The sequence below is a fragment of the Salvia splendens genome, chromosome 13 (assembly GCF_004379255.2).
Source record: "Salvia splendens isolate huo1 chromosome 13, SspV2, whole genome shotgun sequence".
In the NCBI taxonomy this organism is placed as follows: domain Eukaryota; kingdom Viridiplantae; phylum Streptophyta; class Magnoliopsida; order Lamiales; family Lamiaceae; genus Salvia; species Salvia splendens.
Window position 1 is genome coordinate 27,474,625 of NC_056044.1, and position 20,552 is coordinate 27,495,176.

The 20,552-nt window shown below is 35.0% G+C and overlaps 1 protein-coding gene across 1 annotated transcript; it reads right to left on the bottom strand.

Moving 5' to 3' along the window:
• Positions 1-773: 773 nt before the first annotated feature.
• Positions 774-19,591, bottom strand: LOC121760807 (protein JINGUBANG-like). Its single transcript, XM_042156422.1, has 2 exons — positions 19,570-19,591; positions 774-1,976 (listed from the first exon to the last, which is right to left on the bottom strand). Exons 1-2 carry the CDS (start codon positions 19,589-19,591, stop codon positions 904-906), a joined length of 1,095 nt encoding a protein of 364 aa, XP_042012356.1. The 3' UTR covers positions 774-903.
• Positions 19,592-20,552: the final 961 nt, after the last annotated feature.

The following is a 20,552-nucleotide window of genomic DNA, read 5'->3' on the forward strand; positions in this document are numbered from 1 at the left end:
CTTTGATTAATTTTCTTTTTAGCGTTTTCTATATTTAAAAATTTCATGATTTGTCGGAAAATTTCTCTACGATCTTGTATTGTAGTAGTATAAAAACACGGAGAAATGCTTTTAGAATGAAATAATGTCGTTTTTTAGGAAAATTATCGAAAATCAAATATGATAATAAATGACTTAACTCATCTATACAAAAAGAGAGAAACTTGGATATAAATATATCCCGTAAATTATTCAAACAATGAATTTTTAGGTTAAATTAGTCTTTTCTTTATGAATAGATAACATAGTTTAATTCATTGACGATGACATCCAAATAGTTTTTTGGTTGTCATATCAAATTCAAATTTCACCAAAATATGTCGTTAGATAATTGCGAACACATTCAAATTTCATGATTTTTTTCGCTTGATTTTTTAAGTTGCGATAAAACCAAAATTTGATCAAAATTCATGATTTCTTCGACAAATGGCCCTAATACTTTCTCTCGTTCAAGTGTAGCTTCACCACTGAGTTGTATAATGATCCGAAGAAAAAAATAATGAATTTGAACTTATGTTTTGTTTATAGTTTTAGTTAGATATGTTTTGGTTTTTAGCCTTTGGGATTGGCAAGAACAAGTAACAACGGTAGAATACAGAAGCGTTGGAAGTTCATTAGCGTGAACATTATGTGGATGGATGCTTATTCTCACACATTAATTACCATGATTAGGTACATCTGTCAATATCCTTACGATCCTATTCCATACAAATCACGACCATATTCACATTATTTATAAGCACCATCGTCATAAAGGAAAACACTTTTTTTTTGCACTTTATAACCACACTTTCTGAAAAAGAAAAAAATGCAAAACAAGTTCTTAAATCTTTTAATAATAATCATTAAATGAATATACTTATCTTATATAGATAGGCACAATTTCCGGACTTTAATATCACAATCAAGAGCAGCACTGTAGAGAAGACAGGTGTGTGATGTCGCATCAGAAGAAGCATGAACCGTAATGCACTTGATCGGCCCTCGATGCCCTTCAAGAATCGCTAAACACGCATATGACGCTTTCCCAATCCCTCTCCAAACCCTCACCGTTTGATCAGCAGACCCACTGCAAATCACATGGTCCGCCACTGCAGCCAAGCACAGCACCGCCTTCGCATGCCCCCTCAGCACCGCCACCGCTGCCATTTCACCGCCGCTTTCGTTCCTCCACGCGCATATCAACGCGTCCGACGCGCCGGAGTACAAAACCGCGTCGTCGCCGCTCATCGCCAAGGCATTGACACCGACCTTGTGCTTCGCCAATATAGCATCTAGTGAGTAAGACTTCTCCCCTTGTTTCCTCCTCCACACCTTGATCCTCCCGTCGGAGGATCCCGTGTAGACGGCGCCGTTTTTAACAGCGACGGCGTTGATCGCGTCGTCGTGCGCGTTGACGACGGACTGGAGGCACTTGAAGTCTCCAGTCCGCCATACCTTGAGAGTTCTATCCCATGAGACGGAGTAGAGGAGTGAGTTGGAGAGGGCGAGCGCTGACACGGCGTCGACGTGGTGGACCTGGACGTGGTTCCCTGGGAGCAGGAGCTTGGTCGCGCGGTCGCTTAGGGTCGGGAGCGTGGCGAGCTGCGTGATTTTCTTCTGGTGGTGGACTTTCAACACGCGAATTTTGTGGTCTTGGTGGGCGGTGATGAGCTTGTCGAAGGAGGAGGCGACGATGGCCTTCACGGCGCCTTCTCCCGCGGCAGCGGCGATCACCATGGCCTCGTGCGGTAGGGTGAGGCTGGCGCGGTGGATTTGGCCGGATGAGGAGCCGGTGAAGAGGTGCTCGCCGGAGAGAGTGAGGGCGGATGTGTAGGAGGAGGCGTGGCCATTGAGAGTGGCGAGAAAGTGGTGGCTGAGGTGCGGTGATGAAGGGCCATCAAATGCTTGAGAGCATCCACAACCGTGCTCTTGCTCTTGCCAGCGGCACGGTTGTGGGCCCGGGCGGTACTATTCATGCCTGCTCTCTGGCAAGAGCACAACACCCACAACTGTGCTCTTCCGTAAGGACGAACACAATTAATTTAAAATTCAATTAAACAATAACATTTCCATAATATTAAAATTCATTTAAAAACCACAATAAATATTACAAATGACAAATAAAATTAAACATTACATAATTAAAATCCTAAAAATGAAAAATTACATAATTAAAATCCTAAAAATTAAAAATTACATAATTAAAATCCTAAAAATTAAAAAAATCACTACTCGTTGCCGAATTTCGCCCACATGTGGTTGGTTAGGTCTTCTTGTAGTTGATTGTGGATTCGAGTATCGCGTATTGTGTGTCTTGTCTCGATCCTCTGGCCAACCGTCGTATGCTCGCCTCGGCGTGGGGGAGACCTCGCTGTTGAGCTTCCGGCTTCGTCCTCGTCGTAGAAGCTAGCCGCCCTCAGCCCTTCGTCGGCTATAATCATGTTGTGTAATATAATACACGTGAACATGATGTCGGCGATATTATTCACGTACCACAGCCGAGCCGGGGCCTTCACAATGTTGAATCGAGCTTGAAGGACCCCGAAGGCTCTTTCGACGTCCTTCCGCGCTGACTCTTGACGCTGAGCAAAAAGAACCCGTCTCGGGTCGTGCGGGTTGTGGAGCGTCTTCACGAACGTCGACCACCTTGAGTAGATACCATCGGCGAGATAGTAACCCATGCGGTATGTATTTCTGTTGATGGTGAAGTCGATCGTCGGTGCTACACCATTCATCACATCATTGAAGAGTGGTGAAGAATAGAGTACGTTCAAGTCGTTGTTGGATACGGCAACGCCGAAATATGCATGCCAAATCCATAGGCGATAGTCGGCGACCGCCTCAAGGATAAGTGTTGGGCCGCCGCCTTTGTGACCGCTTAAGTGTTGCCCCCTCCAAGCAGTCGGGCAATTCTTCCACCTCCAATGCATGTAGTCAATGCTGCCAAGCATTCCGGGAAAGCCATGGACTGATTCGTGAAGACGAAGCAACCGTTGGCAATCATCGGTGGTGGGTGCCCGAAGGAATTCATCCCCAAAAGCAGAACGAACGCCCTCGCAAAAATTCTTTAAACCAAGGATTCCAGTGGACTCACCGATATGCAAATACTCGTCGAAGATGTCGGCCGTTTGCCCAGTAGCGAGTTGTCGGATGGCACACGTACACTTCTGCAACGCCGTGATACTTTGCCTGCCGGCTGCATCTACACCTGTTTGAAAGTATTCAACACGTGCGGACAATGTGTTGACAATTCGCATGAACAAGCGCTTTGACATGCGAAAACGGCGCATGAAGTAATCTGCCGGAAATCGCGGATGGTCGGCAAAGTAGTCGGCAACGAGCCTTTCGTGGGCTCCCTCCCGGTCACGATGGATGTAGCGGCGATTTGATCTAGTGCGTTGAGGAGGATGAGCGGGGGTATTCGCCGCGACATATGCTTCGTAAGCGGCACGATGTTGTTCGTAGTATTCTTGTTCTTCGCGCTCCGCTCCCGCCATGAGATGAGTGAAATCCATTTGATGTTTTGAGTGAATGTTGAATGTGTTGATAGTTTGTATAAGAATTATGAATGAGAGATGAATTGATGTGATAAATGAGTGATGAATGTGTGTATTTATAGATGATTTTGGGAAAAAAATAAAAAAAAATCAGAAAAAACGGGAAAAAAACGGCCATATTTTTGGGATTTGGAAAATATTTTTTTTATTTTTTAGCATTATTTATAATTAAATACCGATTTTTTTAAAAAAATAAAAAATGTTTAAACACAACGGCTATGCCGTTGACGAATGGGAGCGCGCCACGTGTGCGTCCGCTGACACGGACGTGCTCGATACATCGAGCAGCGCCGTGCCAGCGGCGCGAGCGCAGCGGCGGCGGATGGCGTTAGTGCCAGCGGCGCGGACGGCGGTGGCGACGGACGCCACCGCTGCGCATGCTCTGAGGTGCAAGTTTGGTCACCACTTTGCCACATTTTGAATTAGGTAGGGAGGAATATGGAATTAATGAGATTACATTGAGGTGAAAGGGAGTGAGCTGATTTTGAGCTGCAAAGAATACCTCAACTTTGTTTTCTAGTGTTATGTTTTGTTATTGTGGGATGTATATATGTATCTATATATATAGGGGCATTCAACTTTTAGTGCATAATTGCACATATATTTTGGCCATATGATTAACCTATAAATGGTTCAGATTTTATCGATACATGCTCATTAACACATCTCAATTATATGTGCAATGAGGTGGGATAAATTGTTAACTTTATTAAGTTGTTAACTTTGTTATTTCATCAACGCAGTATATTAAAAATATCAACACATAATTTTATTAATATTTGTTGACATATATATTAATGTCATCGTGTTGACATTTTTAATACACTGTTTGATGAGTTAACAGATTTAGCAACTTAAAATGTGACAATATAACACATCCCTATGTGCAATATATTGTCTAAACTACATTTATTTGTTATTTTTGTGCAGTTTGTCTTTAGAGATTTCGTCAATTCTTATGTATGATATTTAAATTTGTAGTGTTTCTGTTAAGATATTTGCGGTGTCTTTCTTCTATTGAATTAATAACGCTAACTTTTGTTTTTTTTGCGGTGTTTTCAAAAGTTTTTTCCATTATTGCGAAGAATGACTAGTAAATCAGTGGGCAAATTTCTTATATACGAATAGTGGTAAAAAACTAAAAATTGCGACTTGGAAATCAGTGGGCAAATTTCTGATCTAGGAATAGTGGTAATAAAACATAATATCACCACGACACTACACAATAAATGCATGATGAAAAAGTGTGCCTACATAATGGACAATTATACAACTATAATGCAAACATTATACTATAATAAATTAAACAAAAGTCACAACACAGTATACACTATACACAAATTAATGTTCCTTATTTGTCATTTTTTATTATATCAACGTGATTTAATTATGATCATTAGATCTTGTAATTTAATAGTTATAAATTGGTTATTTGTTCTGAATACATTTATATATATAGAAATGTTAAGTTAAATCTCTCATTTAGTTCGCGTTAGCATTATACTAGTACTGTTTTATTTTACGTATTTGGTTCGACTATAATTCTTCAAAAATTCTTATTGTCAGAACTAGTTTTTTTGTAAATTGCATAAAATTTAAAGGTTGGTTATAGGAAAAACAAGGAAACGGATGATATTATTTTGGAGTAATCTATCATAATCTAAAGTGCAAGTTTGATGAAAAGTCTTTAATGCCCTTTTTGAGGGAAAATGGAAAGATGAGGTGTCTTCTATTTAAAAATAATTTTTTAAGGCAAAAACAATATGACAAATAATAGCCCAATAAAATGCTAACTTCTTGAAGAAGTTTTAAAACACATTTAAATAGTGCACTACCATTAAATTTTTTTATAATTAAGTTATTAAATTTATATATTAATTTGACTTATATTTGAGTTAAATTGGAATTGTGCTAGAGAGTTTAGTTTGCCTTCCATTTATTTAGGTTAAAATTGAGATTTAATCATTTATTGCAATACTTTTTCTCCGAATTAATTCACAAGCTAAACGACAACACATATATGTAATGCTTACAATTCTCATCCTATATTTACTCAATTAAAGTTTTTAGTTCTTATATTTTAATTCGCCTCTAATTAAATAATACTACTAAGTTTATAGATTAAACTAAGGAATAAGATGACATTATATATATTTAAAACTAAATCTAACTTATAAAGTTTGTATAACTTCTTAATATAAAGAGTAATTTAAATTCTCACATTATTCAAAACAAACAAGATGCATAAAATAGTATCGTTATTTTAAGTGATAGTAGTAATTTACTTTTTATATGTATATGTGGAGGGAAGTAAGAAATTTATTCTTTCCAATATAAAAAATTCATTTAGTCTTTGACAATGTATATCAAGTTATGCTATGGTCTGAAATTAAAAGAAAGAAATAAACAGTCAACTAAAATGTGATTATTGGTTAATACAAATTTTCTAACTTGACTTCTCAAAGAAGTTTTAAATTTATATGATTTAAATTATTCATATATTTAATGTGGATATGTTCAATATTCCATATATTTTTTTCAAATTAATTTTTTATAAATTAAGCTATTAAATTTATATATTAATTTGCCTTTTATTTGGATTAATGACTTGCATAGCACTTTCAATAAACATCTTTACTCACACATATTTTCTTTATTTGTATATCTTATTCTAATTAATTCATACTCTTAGATTATTAGTCACACATCTTATTTTTGTCATTAATTTTATTGTTTTTAGGGCACCCGCAACGCTGTGCCGTTGCGGTTCCTATGCCGTTCCGGCGGAACGGTTCCGCGGCGGCACGCGTTATGGGGTGCGTTCCGTCGCCGTTCCGTGCCGTCGCCATTCCTATGCCGTGCCGCGTTCCGTTCCGGAACGTTCCGCCACGCGCCGAGGCGACGTGGCGGCCTCCCATTCGACGCGTGAAGCCCACTCGCTTCCCCGCGAGTGGGCTTCGTCCGGTGACGCAATAATTCATTTTTTTTTAAATTCGAATTTAATAAAAAAAATAAATTTTTTTTTGCAACGGTAATGAGACCGTTTTTTTTATATCGGTTTTTTATTTTTTTTTAATTTTTATTTTATTTATTTACTCTATAAATACTCCTATTTCATACTCATTTCAATCACAAACACACATCTATTCCTCTCTATTTCCACCCCAATTTTCATCTCAAATCAACTATATTTTCCTTCTCCCAAATTTAATCAAACTAATGGATCCTTATGAACAAATGCGTCAAATATTGGAACAATCACTTGAAGAAGATCGACGACGGGAGGCGGAAGAAGCCGCGCCGCCCCAACGACGCTCCCGTACGTACATCCATCGTAACCGGGAGGAAGCCGCCGCAAGGTTAGTACGCGACTACTTCTGCGATAACCCGGTTTGGGGAGATACGTACTTCCGTCGCCGTTTCCGCATGGGGAAACCGTTATTTCTCCACATCGCGAATACTTTGGCAGCCCGGGAAGAGTTCTTCCAGGAAGGGTTCGACGCGGTCGGCCGTCCCAGCCACACGACGCTGCAGAAATGTACTGCAGCAATCCGCCAGCTTGCGACTGGACAAACGGCCGACATGTTCGACGAATACCTCCACATCGGAGACAGCACTGGGCGAATGTGCTTGCTCAAATTCTGCCAAGGCGTCCGGGCAGCCTTCACCGACGAATTTCTCCGAAGGCCAAGCACGACCGATTGTCAGTTCCTGCTCAACCTTCACGAAACAGTGCACGGATTCCCCGGGATGCTCGGCAGCGTCGATTGCATGCACTGGCAATGAAAGAATTGCCCGGTGGCGTGGAAGGGGTCCTACACGAGCGGCCACAAAGGCACCCACCCAACCGTTATACTTGAGGCCGTTGCCGACTACCGCCTTTGGATCTGGCACGCGTACTTCGGGGTCCCCGGGTCGAACAACGACGTAAACGTGCTCCACCAGTCCGACCTCTTGACCGAAGTTTTGGATGGTAAAGCGCCGGCCATCAACTTCGTCGCCAACAACCGGCTTTATAAAATGGGGTACTATCTCGCCGATGGCATCTACCCGAAGTGGCCTACCTTCGTGAAGACGTGCAGTGGGTCTGCGAACCCAGAAGCAGACTCTTTTAGGATTTTAATTGTGTGCTTTTTATTTTTTTACGTTTAAGTTGTAATTTTTGTTAATGTTGTGTGTTTTTTAATAAAGTGTGTTTGTTTTTTAAAGTGTGTTTATTTAAATTGAATTGGGTTGGAAATAAAAAAAAAATGAAATTGAATGAATAGTAATTTAAGGAACGGTTAAGGAACGGAGGGTTGCAGGTTCCGTTCCTTAGTTAAGGAATGGAGTAAAAAAGTACAGTGGGGCCCTCAAATAGTGGTTTAAGGAACGGTATAGGAACAGCGTTGTGGATGGCCTTACTTCACTTAGATTATAAATTAAAATTGCATAAATGTTTCATTCACTGGGGAGTAGTAAATTCTTCATTTTGAGTGAGACAAGATAAGTACATTTCTGATTTTTTAAATCTCCATATTGCTTTCAATTCTTATTTTCTATATATTTATTATATTTTATATTCATTATTTGAAACTCTTATGTCCCGTGCATAGCTCGGGTGTTAATACTAGTTGAGTTAGGAATCCCAATTTTGATTCGGTATGGATAAAAGAACTTCCTATGTTATACTATTCAAGTCTTGACGGCGGGTTGATTTGATAGATCAGATATTGTTATTCATGATAGTGATCCGGTTCAAGATCATCGAGAGGTAATTCATTCATTGAATTTACAGACGATAGATTTATCATCTCTAGGGGATTAAATCCCGAGTTATTGCGAAGTAAAAAACCGATGAGATTATGGAAGTAAATATTCTTGCATTTATTGCTACTGCACTATTTATTATAGTTCCTAGTCCTACGACCTTTCTTTACGTAAAACAGTCAGTCAAAATGGTTGATTAGATTAAATTTTCAAATGAATTTTAAAATATTCCTTCCACATTCCCTTCCAAAATTTATGAAGTAAAATGAAAGGGATCCAATTTCACGTCTTAACTTAAATGAAATGAGCACACTATAATCGGAAATTATCTAAGAGATAGATAGTATGGTAGAAAAATGAATATATATACAATTATAGAGAAAATTGACCAATCAAGTTTTAATTTTCATATAATTTATAAAATTAATAACATCAATAATAATTTTTGAAATATTTATTAAAATAAAATAAAAATAAAAATAAAATAAATAATATTATGGACTATATAAAAATTGTTCTCAAAGATGATATAACGTGTATATGGAGTATATTATTACGTGCCTACGTCATACATGTATAGTGGAAGCATTAATAAAATTAAGGGTGCTTAGGTATGAAGAATTTCATGCACTTCCATGTATATATCATAATGATTCTTTTATTAATCATGCACAAAAGCTCACTTATTTTAGTTGGTTAAACTAAGTATGTGGTTATTAATTAAAGTATAATCATTACAAAAATTAATATCAAATTATTTCATGTGTTGTCTCAGCTGCATGAATAATGCAAGTTATTGGCCAATATACAAGTGTAGAAATAACTTGCAATGCAAATAAACTTTCATTGTTAATCAAGATAGTACAGTATATACTATTGGGATGCAGGAATCACATGTGAATAATTAATCAAAACTATCATTTTCAGTATTTTTTAAATACTCCCAAGTCACTGACTGTATAAGAGGCCAAAAAAGCTTGCAAATAGTCATTTCTTTCATTTTTTTTTTCTGTTTTATGTTAAAATGAGTAGAATTAGACCAAATAGACTAAATTTAAGGATTCGACCATTCACGGTCGGAAAAAGAAAATGCTACTACAACAATTTAATTGTGGTATGTCCAATCTATGACATGAACTATTAGTCCTCATTAATATTTATATTTATATTTTTTTTTCAAAAACGCCCTTTGTGGGCGGGAGGTTTAGGCAGACCTCCAACCCGTAAATAGTATCAAAATAAAATGTTCTAACAACATGATCTTAGCACAAAAGTTACTAGGATCTAAACAAGAACAAGAAGAAGCCAAATAGAGGTCCCACAAGTCGAGATCATCCGTACTATCAAGTGGAAATACGAGGGAGAAACGAAAATTATCAAAACCAACCACCAAAGAAGCTGGATCAACCCACATCTCTACGACGGAATCAGAAGTTAGGATATCCCAGCTGGTCCATCCGAACTAGCGCCTTCAGATACCGAGGCGCAGAGATTGGATCATAGTAAATAAGGGCAGGGGTCTGAACCCCCTACCTGCAAGAAAGTCAGCAGCTCGGTTCCCTTCTATGTAGATGTGTGATTTTGACTAAGTTGTACAATAGATACCTAATATTGTTCCACGTCCCATTGTCTCCATCACATTCTAACTTCACTATAATTTGCTGCTGCTGATTAGTGCTGAGTCATTGCCCTCTTTTAGTCCTGTAGTTTGCCCAAGGCACCATACTTATCCACACTTTAACAAATATACTAACTACGTACATTTTTCTATATATATATAGATAATGCCTTTTAATACTATATTGAATAATGCGCCTATATGAACTTTTTATCTATTTGAAACTTAGAATCATGCTTTTATGAGAATCCTAAATCACATAAAGATCAATAGTTTATACTCTCTCCTCCCAGCGTAACTGAGTCACATTCTTTTTTTAATATCTCATTATAAATGAGTCATTTCTGTTTTAAATAAAAAATCATCTTTAGCTCTTACTTTATTTTTCGCTTACTTTATTCTTTTCATTCCTCTACCTTTTCTTCTCTCATATTATATATTCTCCCCACTCTAACTTTTTAAATATCAATTTCATAAATCTTGTGCCAAAAGAAGCGGCTCGCTTATAGTGGGACGGAGGGAATAGTATTTATTAATATATAGTTCCCATATAAGAAAATATTTTGTATGATAACAACTCAGCTATGTAATTAAAGGGACATTGTCTTATATTCTCATTCATTAGTAGTAATTTAGTATTACTAACCAATAACTGAAAGAAAAAAAATTCTTGGAAACATTTTGATAATAGCATGTTATTTTAAGATACTCCATATATTTTGAACTCAAATTTAGTTGGTTGGTACATGCCTAATTCATAATATCATAATTAGATCAAACACATTGTTCTTCATAGTCCTCTTAATTAGAAACTTGCTCCTGATCGAATTCTTTGTCGTTAAATAATTCATGTGTATTGATTATAGAAAAAAAGATTACTAAAAAAGGCTAATTGGTTTAGGTGAAAATTAAATGCGTTGTAGGTAGGTGTTATAGAATGGGTTTAAACATTGGGATTGACCTAGTAACAATCCTCACCGAAAGTAGGCCTAATGCATGTTATCCTAGCTACATATAGTTATGATTTCCATAAATCACTAGTTTCCATTCCCCATAATTACTAATACAAGCAGTCTTCATTAATCTACGAACAAATTTATTAATCTTACATCAAGCTCATGTGCATTTTCTGGTTTGCCTTTATGAGTGAATATGGTGGGGTACATGATCAATTTGGGATAGGCCTATTCAAACTTCTAGTGATTTTTGATTGGATTCTTCCTATCCAAGAAATAAACAATAAAATGAAATAAATGGAAATAGGATGGTCCTCCTTCTGTAAGTCAAAGTAATGTGAAAAAAAAATATAGCAATCAGATTCAAGGTTATTTATGCATTAAGTCGGCCCATTAATTACTGTCAATTTTTTCAAATAATTAAATGGGCTTATATTTTATTGGTGCTTCCAATGCTGAGTTACTTTGTGCACTTGTTCAAGAGCTAATTAATAAATCGAGTAATACCAATGGCCAAGACAAGGGATATCCATTGGCAATCCAAATAACTAATCCTTTAGTTAATTTGTAGGTATCTTAAGGGGTCGTTTGGTTGTACTGATGGGCCTTGATAGGGCAGCCTATCGTAGGTATATCAGCCGTTTGGTTGTACTGATATACTATCTCGCGACCCGGTAAACCAATCAGGACCCGGATGAAATTTAAGATTGCTACCTGCATTTCACCTATACCACTGTCCAGGTCCTCCCCTCCGATATTGCTCAATCTCGTGAAGCCCGTTTGGTGAAATTCGGCCAAGTCACAATTATACCCCTTCACTCCACCGTTTCAAGCCCCAGCTCCTCAAAGAGAGGTCGGCCATCGATTTTAGGGTTTGCATTCAATTTTGTATGAAATTTTGTTAGCCCGTTTGGTAATCATCGTTTTAGGTAATATGTGAATGATTTGCAGATTCGTCGACCACATTTGGTGATATCGTAACCTGGGCTCGATTTTGAAGTTATTACCCATGGCTAATGAAGAGGAATCTCGCAAGGTACACAAAATTCCCAACTACACAACAATTACATGGATGCTTGAAAATTTAATTCGTCTTCATCGCCGATTTGGATTGTGTTTCAGTTGTTTGTGCATGTGTGCTTGGGAATTACATACTTTTCTAGATTGATATGACTTTCTTCCAGATTTGCATTTCTCAATTTGTATGTAGGGCTTGCTAAAATATACTTCCTCCCAGATTTGCATTTCTCAATTTGCAATCTATATGCAGCTTGGCAAGATTTGTAGTTCTAATTGAAAATTCAGCTGAAATGGTTGTTAGATTAGTTAAGGGGATGCACATCTGAGTCAAATTAGTGATTGTGAGTACTAATATCTACTACTTGAATAAATTAATACGCTAATTACTTAATCAAAACAGAAACATCTAGTTAATGAAATATGTTCTGGGCCAGTTATAGTAACAGCATAAGTACTCATTTCTGGATTTGAAATATTAGAAAAAAGAGAGCAAGGTAATTTGCTTGTTCTACTTTTTCCATCAAAACATCTTGATTTAGGTGCTGATAATTTGTTCTTGAACATCTCCCTCTCTCTCATTCCCCTTATCTACATAATCAGTATGCTTGAACTGCATTTCGGAGATTGCATGTCTCTCTCTTTCTTCGAAGTTGTATTATATGGTAAATCTTGATTAACCTATGACTGAATCATTAATGAGGCATGGTGGGTTATTATGCAAATGGATTATGGGGTCCAATTACTCTTGAAAGCCTTCTCATTTTAACTAGTTATGAATCCTTTTTGAATACCAATTGAGGGCTTAGTTATAATCAGTCTAGTTTATGATGCCAAGGAAAAGGGTGCTAGTGGAATATAAACATTACATTTGCATAATAAGCCACCTGAGATTGCATCGACTCTTTTGCTTTCTGTCTGTAAATAAGGCTGCATGTTAGTACCTTTTCACTTCACCAACTCTTATATATCTCAGCTCGATCTACAATACTAGCTGATGATTCGATTTCTCCTTGTTTGGCCTCATCATGTAGGTGTGTTCGTTGTCAGGTTGATGTACGAGAACGACAGTGAAGCGTGCACAAGCCATCAGTGTTGTTTTAGCAAGGCTCGCATCCTAACCGAGTTGAACATAGCAAACTTAAATTTTAGCATGCTTTGTGTTTTTTAGAATATAAGCATGGTGGCTTATTATGCAAATGGATTATTGCTGTTATTTTCTATTACTTGTTATATGAAAGGTCTTACTAATCATTATTAAACAAAAGTATCATTATTAAACAAAAGTATCATTTTATGATGCAAAAGTATCATTTTATCATCCAAAAATCTAAAACTATCATTATTAAACAAAAGTATAATTTTATCATTTGAAACTATCATTTTATCCGGTCAAAGTATCATTTTATGATGCAAAAGTATCATTTTATCATCCAAAAATCTAAAACTATCATTATTAAACAAAAGTATCATTTTATCGTTTGAAACTATCATTTTATCCCGTCAAAGTATCATTTTATGATGCAAAAGTATCATTTTATCACCCAAAAATCTAAAATTATCATTATTAAACAAAAGTATCATTTTATCATTTGAAACTATCATTTTATCCCCTCAAAGTATCATTTTATGATGCAAAAGTATCATTTTATCATCCAAAAATCTAAAACTATCATTATTAAACAAAAGTATCATTTGTATCATTTGAAACTATCATTTTATCCCGTCAAATTATCATTTTATGATGCAAAAGTATCATTTTATCATCCAAAAATCTAAAACTATCATTATTAAACAAAAGTATCATTTTATCATTTGAAACTATCATTTTATCCCCTCAAAGTATCATTTTATGATGCAAAAGTATCATTTTATCATCCAAAAATCTAAAACTATCATTATTAAACAAAAGTATCATTTTATCATTTGAAACTATCATTTTATCCCGTCAAAGTATCATTTTATGATGCAAAAGTATCATTTTATCATCCAAAAATCTAAAACTATCATTATTAAACAAAAGTATCATTTTATCATTTGAAACTATCATTTTATCCCCTCAAAGTATCATTTTATGATGCAAAAGTATCATTTTATCATTCAAAAATCTAAAACTATCATTATTAAACAAAAGTATCATTTGTATCATTTGAAACTATCATTTTATCCCGTCAAATTATCATTTTATGATGTAAAAGTATCATTTTATCATCCAAAAATCTAAAACTATCATTATTAAACAAAAGTATCATTTGTATCATTTGAAACTATCATTTTATCCCCTCAAAGTATCATTTTATGATGCAAAAGTATCATTTTATCATCCAAAAATCTAAAACTATCATTATTAAACAAAAGTATCATTTTATCATTTGAAACTATCATTTTATCCCGTCAAAGTATCATTTTATGATGCAAAAGTATCATTTTATCATCCAACAATCTAAAACTATCATTATTAAACAAAAGTATCATTTGTATCATTTGAAACTATCATTTTATCCCCTCAAAGTATCATTTTATGATGCAAAAGTATCATTTTATCATCCAAAAATCTAAAACTATCATTATTAAACAAAAGTATCATTTTATCGTTTGAAACTATCATTTTATCCCGTCAAAGTATCATTTTATGATGCAAAAGTATCATTTTATCATCCAAAAATCTAAAACTATCATTATTAAACAAAAGTATCATTTTATCATTTGAAACTATCATTTTATCCCCTCAAAGTATCATTTTATGATGCAAAAGTATCATTTTATCATCCAAAAATCTAAAACTATCATTATTAAACAAAAGTATCCTTTGTATCATTTGAAACTATCATTTTATCCCGTCAAATTATCATTTTATGATGCAAAAGTATCATTTTATCATCCAAAAATCTAAAACTATCATTATTAAACAAAAGTATCATTTGTATCATTTGAAACTATCATTTTATCCCCTCAAAGTATCATTTTATGATGCAAAAGTATCATTTTATCATCCAAATATCTAAAACTATCATTATTAAACAAAAGTATCATTTTATCATTTGAAACTATCATTTTATCCCGTCAAAGTATCATTTTATGATGCAAAAGTAGCATTTTATCATCCAAAAATCTAAAACTATCATTATTAAACAAAAGTATCATTTTATCATTTGAAACTATCATTTTATCCCCTCAAAGTATCATTTTATGATGCATAAGTATCATTTTATCATCCAAAAATCTAAAACTATCATTATTAAACAAAAGTATCATTTGTATCATTTGAAACTATCATTTTATCCCCTCAAAGTATCATTTTATGATGCAAAAGTATCATCTTATAATCAAAGTAAAAAAATATGAGAAATTTGAGTTAACAAAAGAAACTGTGAAATAAAAATTAACTTTACAAAAGAACAAAAAAGAAAAAAGAAAATTGGAGAAAAGAAGAAAAACAGAAAAATTTAATAAATATGTATGCACTATATTTATTGCTTGCCTACCGGAGTAATTTCTCAACCAATCCAATTTAATGTCGACGGAGGAAGTAGTGACGGGGCGGTTGTTGTATATAAGGGGAAGAGTGCGACCATAGCTTCAACACCTTTATCTGAAAAAATGAAGTCTCAAATCCTACCCCAAGCAACGTTCTTCTATCGAGGCAAATGGAATCGAGAGATGGATACTTATTTGCTTTCGACATTGATCGGCATGAGGAACGATCGGGATTGGGAGGATGCCAATCTGCCAACCGAAGTGCTGCGCAATGTTCAAGCACTCATTAACGCTCCCTTTGGAACGGATCTCACGAGCGAAGACATAGTTGTCCGTGTGATAGAGCTGAAGGGGCGATTCTGCTGTGCCAAAATTAGAAATAGGGTCTGCAAGGATAAAATTGTCACTACAATAATCTTAGAAGGACAAATTTGTCCATGTATTTTTGTATCAGCAGTTTCTGCAGTCCAAACCAAACATAATATAAGCTATCATGGGGTTGTTGTCGGTACAACCAAACATCAAAGTGAGATACATATCTTACCACACTATCATGTAAAATCAATGTGAGGAGGCTATTTCATATAACCCTGTCAGTGCAACCAAACGAGCCCTAATAGTATCGTATTTTGTAGCAGATTGTTATTTATATATATCTTACTCCGAAAGTGAATGATTTAAGTATCGCCGTGATAATAGATACTCCTATGAAAAATCACCATTAAGTAACAAAATAAAGGTACTAATAACTTTACTCAGCCATTATATTTCATCTATTCACAAAAAGTTTGACACAATTTTCTTGGTGATTCGTACACAAGAAAAATGTCATTTTCCATTTATAATATTATGCATTAGAGTTCACACAATTCACACAACATATTTAAAGTGAGACTTTTATTCCACTCATACAATACCAGATTACCTCGGTTATTTTATTAAAACATGTAGTATCATTATCATATACAAATGTGACAGTTTTTTGAACGGATGAAATAGCATTTTTATGTTGCTGAACCAAATTTTTACTTTTCCCTAATCATGTCGGTTTTGATCTATGCAAAACTAGATTTAAATACAGAAATGCAGAACAATATCATACGTAGGGCACTTTTAGGTCATAGTTAGTTAATTTTTAGGTCATGCTTAGCATGACCTAAAATGATCTTAGCATGACATTAAACCCAAATATTATACTATGACCTAAAATTGCTTAATTATGACCTTCCGTGTTTTTGGTTAATTATTGACCATTAGATCATCTAATCCTAAGGCCAAGATTTGGGCTGCATTTCTGGATTTAAATGCATTTTTATTTTGATCATCTTCCTATATATATATATATATATATATATATATATATATATATATATATATATATATATATATAGGGGAGCGTTATTCTCCTTTTCACATCTTAGATCCTTTTTCCTTCTTAATATTACGCGTTAGATCTAAGGCATCAACGGATCAGATTGATTCTATAAAACTGGTTCTGTGTTGCATTATAGAAGGTGGTTGTATGCATTACAGGGTTATTATTGACATTTGACGGAAAAGTAACTGCCACATTTTGGTATCTGCGAATAATGCACCACATGGTCACGAGTAATGCATATAATTGACTATATAATGCACAATATGTGAACTGCAATGCATACGAATAAGATGTACCATGTTATGATGTTTGGACACACGTTTCTTGTTTCCCCTAAGGGTTTAATAAGCTTAGGGGCTAGGGTATAGTACGTAGACACGTATGTAATCTTCACATGGTAACGAGTAATGGATATAATTGACTATATAATGCACAATTTGTGAACTGCAATGCATACGAACAAGATGTGCTGTGTTATGATGTTTGACACACGTTTCTTGTTTCCCCTAAGGGTTTAATAAGCTTAGGGGCTAGGGTATAGTACGTACGCATTAATAACAAATTATAAAACGATACGAATAATTCACCAAATTGTCACGAGTAATGGATGTTATTAACTATATAATGTACAATATGTGAACTGCAATGCATACGAATAAGATGTACCATGTTATGATGTTTGGCACACGTTTCTTGTTTCCCCTAAGGGTTTAATAAGCTTAGGGGCTAGGGTATAGTACGTAGACATTACTAACAAATTGTTGTTATTGGAATATACGTATGTGCATTATTTGGTTTAGGTAGTGCATTATGTAGCTGTTAATTGTCATTATCTCAGTATATTATGCATTATTAGAGGTATTGTGTATATGGGTTAATCAACGGATTGAAGATTACATACGTGCATTTAGTAATGTCTACGTACTATACCCTAGCCCCTAAGCTTATTAAACCCTTAGGGGAAACAAGAAACGTGTGTCAAACATCATAACATGGTACATCTTATTCGTATGCATTGCAGTTCACATATTGTGCATTATATAGTTAATAACATCCATTACTCGTGACAATTTGGTGAATTATTCGTATCGTTTTATAATTTGTTATTAATGCGTACGTACTATACCCTAGCCCCTAAGCTTATTAAACCCTTAGGGGAAACAAGAAACGTGTGTCAAACATCATAACACAACACATCTTGTTCGTATGCATTGCAGTTCACAAATTGTGCATTATATAGTCAATTATATCCATTACTCGTTACCATGTGAAGATTACATACGTGTCTACGTACTATACCCTAGCCCCTAAGCTTATTAAACCCTTAGGGGAAACAAGAAACATGTGTCAAACATCATAACATGGTACATCTTATTCGTATGCATTGCAGTTCACATATTGTGCATTATATAGGCAATTATATGCATTACTCGTGACCATGTGGTGCATTATTCGTAGCGGTTTCCAGCCATTATTAGATTACTATTGTACCCTCATAATGCACAAAATAGGACAAATAATGCAACACGAGATTAATTACCCAATGTTGATCTTGACCGTCCATTTCTCTAATCTAATGGCTGATATTAAGAAGGAAAAAGGAGGAAATATAGGAAAAGGAAATGAATACATCCCTATATATATATATATATATATATAGGGTTTTGATCCATGCAAAACCATTCTTAATACAAAAATGCAGAACCAAGCATATAAAAGTCATTTTTAGGTCATTGTAAGCTTATTTTTACGTCATTATAGTAAGGATGACATGAAATGATCTTAACATGACCTCAAATCCAAAGTTTATAATATGACCTAAAACTGCTTTACAATGACCCTCCGTATTTTTATTTAATTATTGACCATTGGATTGTCAAATCTCATGGTCAGGATTTGGTCTGGATTTTGTATTGAGATCAAGTTTTGTATTGATCATTTTCCTATATATATATATATATATATATATATATATATATATATATATATATAGGATTGTGCTCAAATCCTTTTCACCTATTAAATCCAATCTCCTTCTTAATCTCATCCATGGATTTCAATGCATCTAATGGCTTAAATTTTAAACTGAAATTATCAAAAAAAATTAATTTTCAACGCTTGAGGGTGAAATAGGGATTAACCAAATTTGTTAGTTATGGAATTATCCATGAATTACTCCTTTTAGGCCGTATGCAGTTTCAAAAAATGATTTCTTCCCAATTTTTCGCTGATTTCTTTCTCCAGCACACCGCTTTTAATTTTGATAATTTCAGTTCGAGCAATTGGCAGTTCACGATTATAGATTGTAGATTGTTCACGCCGGTGCTTTGTGAATCAAACGCAGACAAATGTAGATTGTGCACGATTGCTCGATAATCAATGGAAGAAGGTTATTCACCCACTTCTCGCTCATGTTTAGTGGTTTCGACGATTTCATTTTGTAATTGAATATCAGTCGTCATACATAATCAGTGTAGAGCATCGAGATCGTTTTTCATGTTGGTGTGCGTCTGTTCTCAGTCGCATTACATAATCTGTGTAGATCAGCAAAATCGTTTTTCATGTTGTACTGACTCTTTACTGTTTCATCAGAAATATGATGCAAGTTTCATGTTTATGGGCAAGTCCAACAGGCAGTAGATCCAATACTGTACATATTTAATCAAATGTTGTACACGACATAATGCATGACAAATGGAAAATAATGAACACAGTAAAACAAATAATGCAGAACCGAATCACGCGCGATGATTGCAAAACATTGTTACTGTGCTTGGTTTGTATTGAATCTCGTACCTTGCGTGTAGGTGTACTGCATGGTTGTTAATTATTAAGCAAATCATATTTCCAGTAAAGTATATTATTTTCCAAAACGGTAAACATAATGCACTAAGAATGGCCAATAATGTACATATTTAATCATATGATGTACACGAAATAATGCATGAAAATAGAAAATAATGAATAAAGTAAAACAAATAATGCATAACTGATATACATAATGTACATATTATGTAATGTAATGCGTAGTTTTAGCTTCTGTAATGCATTATTTGTGATACGTAATGAACCTTTATCTTGCCCCGTTTCATTTAAGTTGTACCGTGGTTCGATGTTTGGCGCAAGTTTCTTGTTTTCCCTAAGGGTTTAACAAGCCTAGGGGCTAGGGTGTGGTATGTTCTAAATCTAAAAAACGTTGTCCGAATACACGAGCTGCAGTAATTCGTCTGGGTTGCACGTGCATAGCGCGTAGGCATTTTTTAAAACAGATATACATAATGTACATATTATGTAATGTAATGCGTAGTTTTAGCTTCTGTAATGCATTATTTGTGATATGTAATGAACCTTAATCTTGCCCCGTTTCATTTAAGTTGTACTGTGTTTCGATGTTTAGCGCACGTTTCTTGTTTTCCCTAAGGGTTTAACAAGCCTAGGAGCTAGGATGTAGTATGTACAACAACAACCACGTGATGCTTAAAACAGAATAAATAATGCATTCAAATAGCCAAATAATGTACAGAATCACTCAAGTAATGAACATACAAATATTGCATTCATTCTTAGACTCATGTACAACATCAGTCTAATGATGCATAAAACAGGATAAATAATGCATAGATATAGCTAAATAATGTACAAATATTGCATTAACTCTTAGACTCATGTACAAGTTCCGTGACGGCTTCCTGGCATCGAAACACAGGATAGATTGAAATCCTAGTTCGGCAACAGATTCCTTTTGTTGCGGCGTAAAATTCTTCAAGCAGGACAAGAAC